Source organism: Hibiscus syriacus, unplaced genomic scaffold, assembly GCF_006381635.1.
Source record: "Hibiscus syriacus cultivar Baekdansim isolate YM2019G1 unplaced genomic scaffold, ASM638163v2 tig00111841_pilon, whole genome shotgun sequence".
In the NCBI taxonomy this organism is placed as follows: Eukaryota; Viridiplantae; Streptophyta; class Magnoliopsida; order Malvales; family Malvaceae; genus Hibiscus; species Hibiscus syriacus.
The window spans coordinates 61,655-76,101 of record NW_024063196.1 but is presented as its reverse complement, the minus strand read 5'-3'; the positions used below and the strand labels follow the sequence as shown (position 1 = coordinate 76,101).

The window sequence follows — 14,447 nt, the reverse complement described above, 5'->3', positions numbered from 1 at the left end:
ATCACGTACCCAATACGTTCCCGGAATGACAGTTACTCACTTCCCCAATACCTGCAGGTTACTAATATTAAGTACCTCACGTTGTTGCTATTCATACTGTAGCCCAGGAGCACACACAGCTGAATGCAAGTTTATAGGGTTGAAACACCCGTAGGTGAGGAAAGCACCTGCAGCCAAACACCCTTAGATGATCGTACGTAGGAGGCTTTCCAAACAGTTTCTCAAATGGTGTACAGCCGTGAAGTACCTTACTTGGCAACCTATTAATCAAGTGAGCTGCAGTCACTACTGCAAACGACCAATACTTCAAAGGTAAAGCTGCTCGAGCTAGTAAAGTCAATGCCATCTCAAACAAATGCCTATGTTTCCTTCCAACCACCCCATTCTGTTGGGACGTATGAGGACATGTCACACGATGATGAATTCCACACTGTGCAAGCATAGTTGATAGAGACCGATACTCACCTCCCCAATCACTCTGCACTGCTTTCACCTCCTTACCAAATTGAGTTCGAACTAGCCTCTGAAATAAGTGACAGCTTGCCCTTTGTTTTTCAGCATATACACCCAAGTATGCCTTGAAAAGGCATCTATAAACGACACATAATATCGAAAACCGTTTGATACAATATGTCCAGGACCCCACAGATCGGTAAACACCAACTGGAACGGTTGTTCATATTGAGTTTCAGACGCATAAAACGACAGCTTGTGGCTTTTGACCATTTGACACGAAACACATACAGGAAGACTGTTTATTAAAACTGCTTGGCAAGTTGATATTACATTGCTTGCAAACTTGCACCAAAACTTTACATGATGGATGACCCAATCGATCATGCCATAGTACATAGTTATTGCTAGAACTAATGACTACATTTGCTTCAGCGGCTCGACCCCGAGTAAACAAGACACCACCGAATTCATACAGGCCATCCGTTTCTCTACCTCGTAGCAACACAGCACCAGTCCTCTCATCTCGAACTACACAGTGATCAGCATGAAATTCCAGGAAAACTCCATTGTCCCTAGTACGCTTGGAGACCGATACCAGTTTCTTAGTTATTGAGGGTACATGCAACAAGTCACTCAACATTAAAGCACGAGATGCAGTAAAAACAGATGCTCGACCAATTTTATTAATGCACAAACCATTACCGTTGCCTACAGTCAGCTTACTAGCTCCTGTATAACCTGTGCCATCCATAACCTCTGTGGCATCAGGCATGATATGATGAGTGGCTCCCGAATTCACAAACCAGGAAGATGGGGACGAGCTCGTAGCAGACACATTTGCAGTAGGCTTAAACCGTTCTTGATCACTTGCTCCAACTACACTCATATTGACCTTGTTTCCACACACACAGTTGTTGGAGTTAAAGTGACAGATATTAGCATTAGGCACTCGATCCTTAAACACGTTCCTTTCATCAGACTCGTCTACACCTGAGAATGTTTTATCAAACTTGTACCAATACCGGTTAACAAGGTGATCATTCTTGCCACACAATTGGCACTGCACCTTGACACGGCCTCTCGCACGACCAGTCTGATTGTTATAGGCAATGTGTCTTGCTGATGTAGATTGATCTTGTCGAGCAAACCGATTGGCTTTGTCATCCATGGAAGCCTTCACTTGTGAGACATTCGCAACAGCATTTATATTATCAAACCTGTTGAAGTTCTTTTGTTGAGTTTTAGCATCAATGAGTACACCTACAACCCCTTCTAAGGTCAAAGAATCTCGACTGGCTGATAAAACAGTGACAACCGGCCTGTACTCAGCTGATAACCCGTTCAAGATTGTCGCAATGTGCTCCAATTTGGACATTGGACTGCCACATGATGCCAAGGCATCACATATCTCTTTAACTTGAAATATGTAGCCTCGCATCCCCAAATCTCCTTGATGAACTGCTTTAAGTTGATAGTGCAGGTTCATTGTTGTTGTTGTAGACTTGCATGCAAAAATCTTGTTAATCGTCTTCCATACTTGAGCAGCTGTTTCAGCCCCCACTAAATGCGGTAGTAAGGACGGGCTGATTGTAGACAGCAGCCATGAGGCCAAGGCACTGTTTTGGGCCACAAAGACCTCATAATCTTCATTTTCAACCATCGCGCCACCATCCAACACAACCGTCCAGGCAGAGCAACCAACAAACCAAAAAGCAGGTTCTCAAGTCGATGACTCCTAACTGTCAACAAGACCTGTTGTTTCCACAGTAGGAAGTTTCGTTCATCAAGCACCACGCTCAACCGCTTGTTAGTAAACCCTTTGGAAGCAACTACCCAATGATCTGAGTTGCTCAGAACACCACCAGAGGACGGAGAAGTAGGGAGCGCCATATAGCAGATATGCAATTAACCAAAACACTCTTATTATACCACCGGATCAACCGCATCTGATACCATGTTGAAGTTTATACACAAGAGTCTTGAAGCTTATCAAAAGATACAAGAAGTATATCATTAACCAAGAATGTGTAGTGGATTTATACATGAGCTTACTGCCTTAACAACCCTCTAACAACTTCTAACTACTCTAACAGCCCTAACTAACTGCTAACCACCTGCACATTAACTGCACACACACAAAATGCTAGCAGCATGCACGTACGCATGTAGTCATGCTTCAACATTGCTTCTAACGAATCGCCCGTCGGTATGAATTTATCTGCCCTTTTCCTGCAGGAAGAACACCAAATTGTGAGGATGGAGGGCTAGCCATCCTTCACATGCATGCACAAAAATTCTTCAGATATAGCCGAATGCAACGCCGTTAAGTAACTAATAAACAGAGCACTGCTAAAACCGACTCACATGCCCTAATTTCTTATTTTAGAACAATCCATATGGTTAGTTTAATTGCAAGGAACTTACTTCTCATGTAATTTGACAAGTGACCTCGGTCTCTCGTATCCTTCTTTCTTTTCTTCGGGCTTAGGTTTCCCTCAGTCTAGATTCCGGTTTCCAGCATGCATTGACGAGAGAGTTACCCAATAATTCGGCAACACTGACGGCTATTTCTTCTAATAAGGAAAGGTTTCCTCCCTGAACTGGTGAGATAGCCAAAGATACATAGATAAGACTTGGTGTTTTGTCTCGAGATCAAGAAGTTCCGCGTCGTTTTTAGCGGAACCTTTAGGCAATCCCATCGCAATGCTAACCGGGACATTCTTATTGTAAGCTGAAGCAAACCTAAAGAGATAGTACATTGCTTTCGGGTCTCTAATATTGACCGGAGCAAAACAAAAGTTGAACCGGTCTTCCAACGATAATCCCTGGACCTTTTCCAACATATTCGCGACCTTCTTAATATGATCATGTCGGCACAAAAAGTACGAGCCATCCAAACGGCAATTTTCACCAAACAATTGATTAGATAATCCAGATCCTCTAAATGCAAGGTTGTTGTGAGTCCGTCTGGATAACGGCTTCCTCTACGACCAGCTCTTCCTGCAATTTGCTTAACCTGTGATGCCGGAACTGCAACAATCTTGTAACCATTGTACTTTGAAAGACTGTAGAAGACAACTCTCCGAATATTGAGATTCAATCCCATTCCCACAGAATCACTGGCGACAAGCACATTGAATTCATTATCTTGACCATTAAACAATTAGCTTGCTGCCTGCGAGTCTTGGGTGGCAAGGCACCATAAATAACACAGCAGCGATGGCTTGTGTGTTTCTCAATAGCCATTTTCACCTCAAATATCTCTCTCCTAGAGAAGGCAACAACGCAGTCACCTGATCGAACATTTTTAAGATCTCCCAACAGTGTCTTGGCTTCAACCACTAACGGTTTGAACCTGTCATAATGATGTTCATGCAACTCATCTCCGGTCTCTGAACAGATTTTTCTAACAATATTGAGAACAGTTGGATCCCCACACAAATGTATCTCATCAGATATCAATCCGAGCAATGAGCTTGTCCATGCATAACATCTATATGGGTCCGACATCATCTGGATTTCATCAATCACAGCTACATCATAATCCTCGGTTGACATCATTTCCACAGTACAGGCAACGTGATTCGAGAAGGGGACAAATTTCTTTTCTTGCCCCGTGAGGAGGCTACAGTAAACTCCCTGTGCATTCACTTTGTCGAAAACTTCCATAGCTAAAAGCCTAAGTGGACTGCAATAAATTCCCTTCTTTGCTTCCATATAACGCTGCAAAGCATTGTAAGTCTTGCCACTATTCGTTGGGCCACGGTGATAAATAATCTTCGCTTCATGCCCGAGCAAGGGAAACCATGTATGCGGCGCTATAAGATCTGCAGATTGAATCATACTTCTAAACTGCTTGATCTGGTCGGAAAACTCTTTAATACAAAACTCGACAAATATAGGTAAAAGAAACTGTTCACACCCGTTTTTGTCCGTGTCAAAATATTATTTAATAATAATATTATTATTATTTTACTACTATTATTATTATTTATTTTAATTACATTTTACAGACCCAAATCATTACAACTCGAAGCCCAACAAGATAAATCTCTGAGCCCAAGTGAATTAACCCAATCTACTATAAGAGAGCTCAACAACCCAAAGCAGATTACAACAGCCCAGGACCCAACTCAAAGGAGATCCGAACCGGCACAAGATCCGACCCGATCCAACCATGTGTGAACCCGATTAGGGTTTCCCAGCCAACCCTTTCACCAACCGTTGGATCTGGACCCAAATCAACGGTCCTGATCAGGAGCTATTTATGGGTTCTAAACCCTGGTCCAACTGCCGCCGCACAACGTTTCTTCTGCTTCTCCAGATCACCGCCGAGCCACCAAGCCGCCATCGTCGTTATCATCTGCGAACAATCAACCGAAAATCCCACAAACAAAAGTCAAAAGAAAATCCCACTAAACGACACTTAATCCCGAAAATTACGGGATTCAACCTAATCTTTCACTACCCTAAACCTAATCCACCACCAAGCAATGACATGCAAAAATAAAGCGAAGACAGATTCGAAGTGAGAAGGGGGGCTCGATCATAAAAAAAATAGAGGCAACCAAAGGATGAAAGATTCGATGTAGGGGCTCTCGAACGAATGAGAAAAAAAGGAAAAGAGAGATTCAAACCTATTTTAGAAATCAGAGTGAAAAGAATAGAAAAGGAGAGACATACCTGAGTTGTGGGTTCATCGGAGCAAAGTAAATCGAGAAGTTTTTCCTTAGATCTACGCTTCTCGGGACTCCTTTTGGTTAAAAGAAGCCCGGATCTATAACTGGGGCAAAGAAACGTGTCAACTGTGCCTTTTTTCTATAATATCCGACGCCGGCATACGGCATCGCCGCCGACTAGGGGCGGCCGATGAGGCGGTTGTCCGCCTATATTTGAGAGTTCTCTAAGAACTCTCTCATTTTCTCTCCTTTCACGAAATGAGAGAATGAAACAAATGAAAGGGTAAGTGACAAGTTGGGCTTATATTTTAATCACAAAACGGTATAGTTTGCTGGGGGCTCAGCGTGTTTTGGCATATGGTCGAATTACACTATAAGTCCTTTTCAGCTTTGTATGAATTCGTTTCAGCCACCAATGAATTTCCAATAATTTTTACTTTGAGCTCCTAATTTATTTATTTTATATTTTAATCATGTTTCATTTTATTAAACATGTTTATGTTTATATCTACATTCATGATTAATCATCATAAGTTTTATTGTTTCATTTTACCATTTTGTTCATATTGTCGATATATTTTAAAGTTTCTGTTTTAGGTTTACATTTACCTTTTTATATTTTAGTCCTGCATGCTATTATGGCTTGTTTATATTTTCTCTACCTTTTAATTTTTATTTGGTGTAGTCAACTATATTATTTTATCTTGCCTTTTGATGGGAGCATATTACGTTTTTTATATATTTCTTTTTATTTAGTACTTACCATTTACTACCTAATGTATTTATATTGGTATTTACATATTACCTTTGACATTTGCTTTTTATATTGATAGTAATTAACGTAATTATATATATATTAGATTTGTTTCTTACCTCCATATATTAATGATATATTTGTCAATGTTGACGAGTGGTTTCCTTTTCTATTCAACTAAGATTTCAAAAATTACAGAAATTAGAAAGAAAATAGAAGATTCGATGAAGTAGAAGCCCAATTTCAGAAGATACTTACCCTAATTACATTTGTGGGGTTTAACCCTTGAATTTGATACAAAGACGACCTTTTTTTTTTTTTTTATTTTTGTTAACAATAGAGCACTGCACACGATGAATCCTTTTTTATATATGTGTTACCTTATATACTTTGTATTATGTCTTACATGTTACTTTATAATATATTAATATATCTTTAATGCTTTATTTTTATCTGAAGAGTGTGTCCCTATGTTCAAATTATTTATGTATTTCATTGTGTGTGTTTACTTTCATTATTATACTTTTATTTATCTATTCATTAATCTTATTTAAATATTAGACAATATCTTTCTTATTTCGATATTAATGCTTGTTAATATTTCATTATATTCGAATGTTTTTCAAGAATACCGATTTGTAGAATGAGCGTGGAAAGCTTCACTTGGTTGAAGTGATGCGATCCGATACGATATTTTAACAAAATGTGAACTGAACTCAACTTTATTTTGTTAATTAATTTATTTCGTATTTTAAACCAAACAACGCACTGCATGTTTCTCTTAATAACAATTTATTTACGCAAATGTTAATTCTCCATTTTATATTCGATTCGCGTTTTTTAAATATCAATGTGGAGAGAATATTATTTTACTGATAAGAGATAGTCGAGTTAGCTTTCCCAATGGAAGACTGCTTTTTGACATTTCTTTTCGAGTTAAAATTTTCTCTAATTAATTAATTTAAAGTAAATTAATCAATGTTCAATAACATGGATCATATTTAACTTTATATTCGATTTTTAATTTACACCATTACGACACATGTAAGCACACAGTACCAGTTTTGGGCGCTGTGGGGGTGCTAATCCTTCCCCACACTGACTCCCGAACCCGTTTTAATCAAATCTTTGGTAAACGCATATCAGCTTTTGTCTTTAAAAACGATTTTTCTTAATTTTTTTTTAAAAAAGACGTTTTTAGATATATGACCTACCCTAACCCAAAGGTCGATGGCGACTCTATCCAATTTCATACAAATTAATTCAAAATCACCCAATTATCCAAAATTAAAGTCGAAACCGTTTTCCGCAATAAATAATTGTCCCACCTAAAAATGGTTATGATAGCTTGGCAACTCCACTGGGGATGACTTTTTTTTAGAGAGTCAGGCTGTAGGTCGATTACACATTGTCGTTGTGGTCAAATTTATGAGTTCGAGTCTTTAGTTAATCTATGATCCTTTTATTGAAATTTTTAATTGCTTCATTTTTTATTGTCATACTAACATTTTAATTTTTGCTTTCAGCTAAGTTTTTGTTGAGAGTTTTTATTTGTTCATCTTTTGCGTCAAATGTAGGTACACTCCTCCTCACACACATCACGTGCATCTGCATAACATGAGCTCTATACACGAGCTTCGATCTAAATTAATCAGGGTGATTACTTTACTCTCGTAAGAATTTATTCTTCGTATGAGTTTTAGCAATTAACCCATGGGATACATACCTTATACCTTCGTAGGGATTTATTCCTCATATAAGTATAAGCCAGTGAATCCCCTCGAATTGAACTCGTTCCATTCGAAACCTGTAATGGGTGAGGATCGAGGGTCTGACAGCCCAAGGGGGCACCGACATTAACGACTGTTGAAAATATTTTTGTGTTTCGATATAACAAATTAAGTTTAAATGAATTTTAAGATTTTACAAATGATTTTATAAGTATATTCGACAAAATTATTCGAATATCAAATCAATTACTCCAAGTCTTTTCAAGATCAAATTCAAACCTTACTAAATGTGCAAAATTGTGTTCTATACTTCATATATTTTTTAAACAATTTTCACAAAGTATTTTGAATCAAAATCAAGCCTAAAATCAAATTTTCAAAGTGATGCACCGATGCACCAATCCATGCATCAATGCACCATGAATTAAATTAAACATCGAATGCATTTCATGCATCGATGCACATACCATGCATTGATGCGCTGAGGATTTTATGAAAACATCGAATGCATTTGATGCATCGATGCACTCTGGCTATTTTGAAACATCGAATACACTTGATGCATCGATGCACTCTTAGTGCACCGATGCACCGATGCATTAAGTGTCCAACGGTCAAAATATTTGAATTTTATACTGATGCACCGATGCACTATGGGTATGCATCGATGCACTGACGCTCCCAACTGAATTTATTAATTGTTTTCACACTTAAACGACTATATTGACTCCACTAAGCATCCCCAACGTTCAGAATCATTTAAAGGTGTATTTAAACAAGCTTAGAAGCCATTGATCAAGAACAAGAAACAACAATCAACAAGAATCAAAGAGAAAGCATCAAACCTCAAGTTTGAGCATTTCAAGCCTATTTTTCATGCAATATTCATTGTGCTTTCAAGAACACTACTTGTACTCAATTGTATTCATTTTTTAGTGTTCCTTTATTTGTTCTAGAATTGTGCAAACAATCTACCTTATGAGGATTTCCTTGTAAGTTTGCAAATTTGTAATCTTCTCTTTGAGAAAGAGTGTTCTCAAGAATTGGGGTATATTCTTGAGGGAGTTGTAAGGTTATCTCTTTGGCCTCAAAAGAAAGAAAAAATTAGTGAATTCTTTGGAAAATCCTTAGTGTGGATAGCTAAGGTAGTGGACGTAGACTTTGATTGAGAAAGTCGAACCACTCTAAATCGCTGTGCAATTACTTCAATTTTCTGCACAGCTCCACCAAAATTTTAATTGCCAATTCACCCCCTCTTGGTCGATTATGTCGATCGATTAACTCAACAATTGGTATCAGAGCCTCACCCATTTGAATGTTTAATCGCCTCTTGAGTCGATTCGGGAAGAGTTACATCGATTGTCAAGTCATCAATGGCCTCTACTTCAAATGTCGACTCCGGTCTCGATTCAATGCCTGTTAACAAGCCTCATTTCTTCAATGGAGCTAACTATGCCTACTGGAAGAATATGATGATGTATTTCATTCAAGCAAGTGACATGGGAGCATGGAATGTTGTAGAAGACGGATATATCAAGCCTCTCACTCATCTAAGATTGTGGAGTGAATGAGAGACAAGAATGTTCCAGCTCAACTCCAAAGTAATCCGTATCATATTTTATGCTCTTGGACCAGATGAATATGGAAGAGTTTCATATTGTACAACCGCCAAAGAAATATGGGATAAACTACAAGTCACTCATGAAGGCACCAACGAGGTAAAAGAATCTAAAATTAGTCTTCTAACACATAGCTATGAAAATTTCAGGATGAAACCAAATGAAGATATCAAAGCTATGACGGTTAGATTCTCAACGATTGTCAATGGTCTCAAATCATATGGAGAGATCATTCCAAACGAAAAGCTTGTGAGGAAGTTAGTTTACTCACTTCTAAAATCATGGCAATCCAAGAAGACTTCAATCATTGAGGCTAAGAACCTAAAGTCCCTAACTCTTGAAGAGATAATATGTTCCCTCCTCACTCATGAAATGATGCTTGAAGATGAGGTGGACTTCGATAAGATTGACGAGACACTAAAGGAGAAGGAGAATAAGAAAAACATTGGAGTTGCTCTCAAATCCACAAAAGATGAGAGTGATTCGGATGAAGATGATGATGATGAAGAAATGGCATTGTTTGCCAAACGGTTCAGAAAAACGATGAGACCTTACCGAGGAAGAAAATTCAAACGAAATGAAGGCCTCAAAAATGAACCAAAAGAGAATGAACCTATCATTTGCTATGTATGCAAAAAGCCAGGGCATGTCAAATATGATTGTCCACAATTGAAAAGAAATGGTCAATCAAAAAATAAGCACAAGGCTCATGTGGCTACATGGAGCGATGAAGAGGGTTCCAATGAAGAGGAACAAGAAGTAGCAAACTTGTGTTTGATGGCATTCGGGGAAGAATCTAAGGTAACCTCTAACTCATCTGAATTTGATGATTTATCTTATGATGAGCTATTAGAGGAATATAATGGGTTGGCTTCGGATTTTGATAAATTGTTTATAAAATATAAAAATGATGTTTCAAAATTGAAAAATGAAAATAAACTCATATCCAAAACCAATAACGATCTTGAAAGTAAAATCAAAGATTTACAAATCAAACTAGAAGAGTTTGAAAAGAAAAATTTGACTTTGCAAAATTTACTTTCAAAGGTCAATGATGATCATCAAAAGAAAATTGATGATCTTAAAACTTCTTTTGATAAAGATGGAACAAAACATTTTGAAAATGGAGAAAATTCAAAATCCAACTTTGTTAGAAAATGTTTTAAAAACTACAATCATAGAGGTCTCCGAATAACCTCTAATGGAAAATCGTTAGAAGTATATGGGTTCCTAAAGGACTCATTACTACTAAAGATAAAGATATCCTACACAAATGGATACCTAAGGGGACTAGGATTTTGGAAATTAATGAATATGGACCCAAAAGAATTTGGGTACCAAAAATTAGAAATTAATATATGTTTGTAGGAAAAGGAGCTTTGCTACAAGGCACGAGAAACAAATTCAAACTCATGGTACCTTGATAGTGGATGCTCAAGACACATGACCGGAGACAAAAACCAGTTCATAGAGCTTAACGCCAAAAATGGATGAGAAGTGATTTTTGGTGATAATTCAAAAGGACACATCGAAGGTATAGGTATTATAGGTAATACCTCTTCCATACAAATTAAAATTGTTTTATATGTGAATGGATTAAAGCATAATCTCTTAAGTATTAGTCAATTATGTGATAAAGGATTCAATGTCATGTTTGAAACTAATGGTTGTAAAGTTATTGACATTGCATCTAATCGAATTATGCTTGTTGGTCATAGAATAGAAACATATACATGGTGCATTTAGACTCTATTGATATGACTAATTTATGCCTAGTTGCAAAAGATGAGCATGATAGTTGGTTATGGCATAGGAGACTAGGACATGCTAGTATGAGTGTTTTGCAATGGCTAATTCAAGGAAATTTAGTTCGAGGGTTGCCTAAGCTTAAATTTGATAATGATAAAATCTGTGATGCTTGTGCTAAAGGAAAACTAAAGCGAATTTCTTTTAAATCCATTAATGATGTATCAACTAGTAGAGTATTACAATTGATCCATATAGATCTTTTTGGGCCAACTAGGACTACTAGCTTGGGTGGAAAACAATATGCATTTGTCTTGGTAGATGACTATTCTAGATATACTTGGGTTTTATTCTAAATTACTAAAGATGAAGCATTAGAAAAATTCATCACATTTTCAAAAATAATCCAAAATGAAAAAGGTTACTCTATAACTAGTGTTAGGAGTGATCATGGAACTGAATTTGAAAATCTTGGATTTACTGATTTTTGTAATTCTAATGGTATTAGCCCATAATTTTTCAGCACCTAGAACCCCTCAACAAAATGGAGTTGTTGAGAGGAAAATCAAACTTTAGAAGAAATGGCTAGAACCATGCTTTGTGAAAACAATTTGCCAAAATATTTTTGGGCGGAAGCCACAAATACCGCGTGTTATGTTGTAAATCGAGTAATGATTAGGCCAATCTTAAAGAAAACTCCATATGAAATTTTCAAAAATAAAAAGACTAACATTAGCTATTTTCATCCTTTTGGATGTAAATGTTTTGTTTTAAACAATGGTAAAGACAATCTTGGAAAATTTGATGCTAAAAGTGATGAAGGAATTTTTCTGGGTTATTCCTTAAATTCTAAAGCTTATCGAGTATTTAATAAAAGAACTTTAGTTGTAGAAGAGTCTATACATGTTGTTTTCGATGATAATCCCATTCCGAGGAAGGATTCTTGTTTGAATGTTGATGTAGGTATTATAAACATAAATGACGTTGGAGAACCATCATCAAAAGAAGAAACGAAATATGAGGAAACTCAAGATTCTCTCGAGAATCCAACCATTGACGAAAGGGAAGTATCTTACCCAAGAGAGTACAATTATGTCAAGGATGGTGAGATTATAGGTGATCCATCAAAAGGGGTAACAACTCAGTCTTTTCTTATAAATATTTGTAATTATGTTGCATTTATCTCATGCATAGAGCCTAAGAATATTAAAAAAACATTAAAAGATGAACATTGGATTATGGCTATGCAAGAAGAGTTAAATCAATTTGAGAGAAGTAAAGAATGAACATTAGTTGAAAGGCCTAGTAATAAATCTATTGTAGGTACTAGATGGGTGTTTAGGAATGAGCTTGATGAAAGTGGTAATATAGTGAGAAACAAGGCTAGACTTGTTGCTCAAGGCTATACTCAAGAAGAGGGCATAGATTATGATGAAACATACGCTCCCGTAGCTAGGATGGAAGCAATTAGAATGTTATTAGCATTTGCATGTTTCATGAATTTTAAATTATATCAAATGGATGTTAAAAGTTCATTTTTAAATTGTTTTATAAATGAAGAAGTGTATTTGGAATAACCTCGAGGTTTTGAAGATTTAAAATTTCTAAATCATGTTCTTAAATTGACAAAAACACTTTATGGTTTAAAACAAGCTCCTAGAGCTTGGTATGAAAGATTGTCAAACTTTTTGATTGAAAAAGGTTTTTCAAAATGGAAGGTTGACACTACATTGTTTTTAAAGCATAAAGTTAAAGATTTATTAGTAGTTCAAATTTATGTTGATGATATAATATTTGGTTATACTAATGATGTTCTTTGCCAAGAATTTTCAATGCTAATGCAAAGTGAATTCGAGATGAGCATGATGGGGGAGCTCTCATTCTTCTTGGGACTCTAAATCAAGCAAAGAAAAGATGACATCTTCATCAATTAAGCTAAGTACATCAAAGATATGCTCAAGAAGTTTGGACTAGAAAATGGGAAGCCACATAACACTCCAATGAGCTCATCGACAAAGCTTGACATAGATGAAGGAGGTAAATATGGGGATGTTAAATTATATAGGTCAATGATTGGTTCTTTGCTTTATCTAACTGCAATTAGATCGAACATTATGTTTAGTGTTTGCTTATGTGCTAGATTTCAATCATGTCCTAAGGAATCACATTTACTAGCTGTTAAGAGTATCTTTAGATACCTTAAGGACACTCCTAGTTTAGAACTTTGGTATCCTAGAGACTCTAGCTTTAGCTTGCATTCCTTATCTGATACGGATTATGGAGGATGCAAATTATATAGGAAAAGCACCTCCGGTACTTGCCAATTCCTTAGAAATATGTTGATTTCTTGGTTTTCAAAGAAACAAAATTGTGTTGCATTTTCTACCACTGAAGCGGAATACATTTCAGCCGGTAGTTGTTGTGCACAAGTTTTATGGATGAAACAACACCTTTTTGATTATGGAATTGAAGTAGGTACCATTCCTATCAAGTGTGACAATACTAGTGTTATTTGTCTCACTAAAAATCCCATCCAACACTCTAGAACTAAGCATATTGAAATTAGACATCACTTCATTAGAGACCATGTCGCTAAGGAAGATGTAGTTCTAGAATTTGTTGATACTTTGCACCAATTAGCGGATATCTTTACAAAACCTTTAGAAAAAGAAAGATTTTTGGACACTTAGGAGAGAATTAGGTTTAACTGACCTATCTTCGCTTAGTGTTTAAAATAATTTTAGCACTTTTAAGTATAAATGAAAATGCTTATAATAATAATTTTTGATTGCATTCTTTGCTATTAGTTAGGGGGAGTTTATGTTGATTGATGAAAATTAATTTTATGTTCAAAAGTAGTTTAAAGGATTAATTTGATTGATTGAACATGATTAATTTTCAATATATGAGTTACTAATACCACTAGAGCCAATTAATTTAGCATTTTGAGTGTTTAAAACATATTTTTGACATTTTTGTGCTTCATGCATCGATACACCTAACAGTGCATCGATGCATCCTTAAATGTGCATCGATACACCATGAAGGTGAACTGATGCATGCCTTGAATGTGCATTGATGCACAGAGTCATGCATTGATGCATCTGTCGGGTTCTAGGGTTTATAAGGCTTATTTTCTCATTTATTTTCAAACCCTAAAACTAAACTCTTTTAGCCGTATGCCTCCTCTCCCTCTTCTACTCTCAAAATTGCTCCAAATCCTTCAGTTTTGATCGAAAATCTTTCATATTTCATCTCTATATCCTGCTACTATCATTAAATCGTGCAACACAACATCTCATTCCTCTCAAATCCGAAATTTTCAAGGTATTTTTCTAAAAACTTCTATTTTATCATATTCTAATCTTATGACTAGTTTTAATTAGTTCTAGGATGAACATATATCGGGCATTGAGCATTTGATGATTTCAAACTAGATTTTACAACCAATTTCATCAAAAAA

The 14,447-nt window shown here is 36.4% G+C and overlaps 1 protein-coding gene across 1 annotated transcript; it reads right to left on the bottom strand.

Annotated features, from left to right (window-relative positions):
- Positions 1 to 2,940: 2,940 nt before the first annotated feature.
- On the bottom strand, positions 2,941 to 4,299 carry LOC120172050 (DExH-box ATP-dependent RNA helicase DExH18, mitochondrial-like). The gene is made up of 3 exons (XM_039179626.1): positions 3,632 to 4,299; positions 3,140 to 3,575; positions 2,941 to 3,051 (listed from the first exon to the last, which is right to left on the bottom strand). The coding sequence occupies exons 1-3, from the start codon at positions 4,297 to 4,299 to the stop codon at positions 2,941 to 2,943; spliced, it is 1,215 nt and encodes a 404-aa protein (XP_039035557.1).
- Positions 4,300 to 14,447: the final 10,148 nt, after the last annotated feature.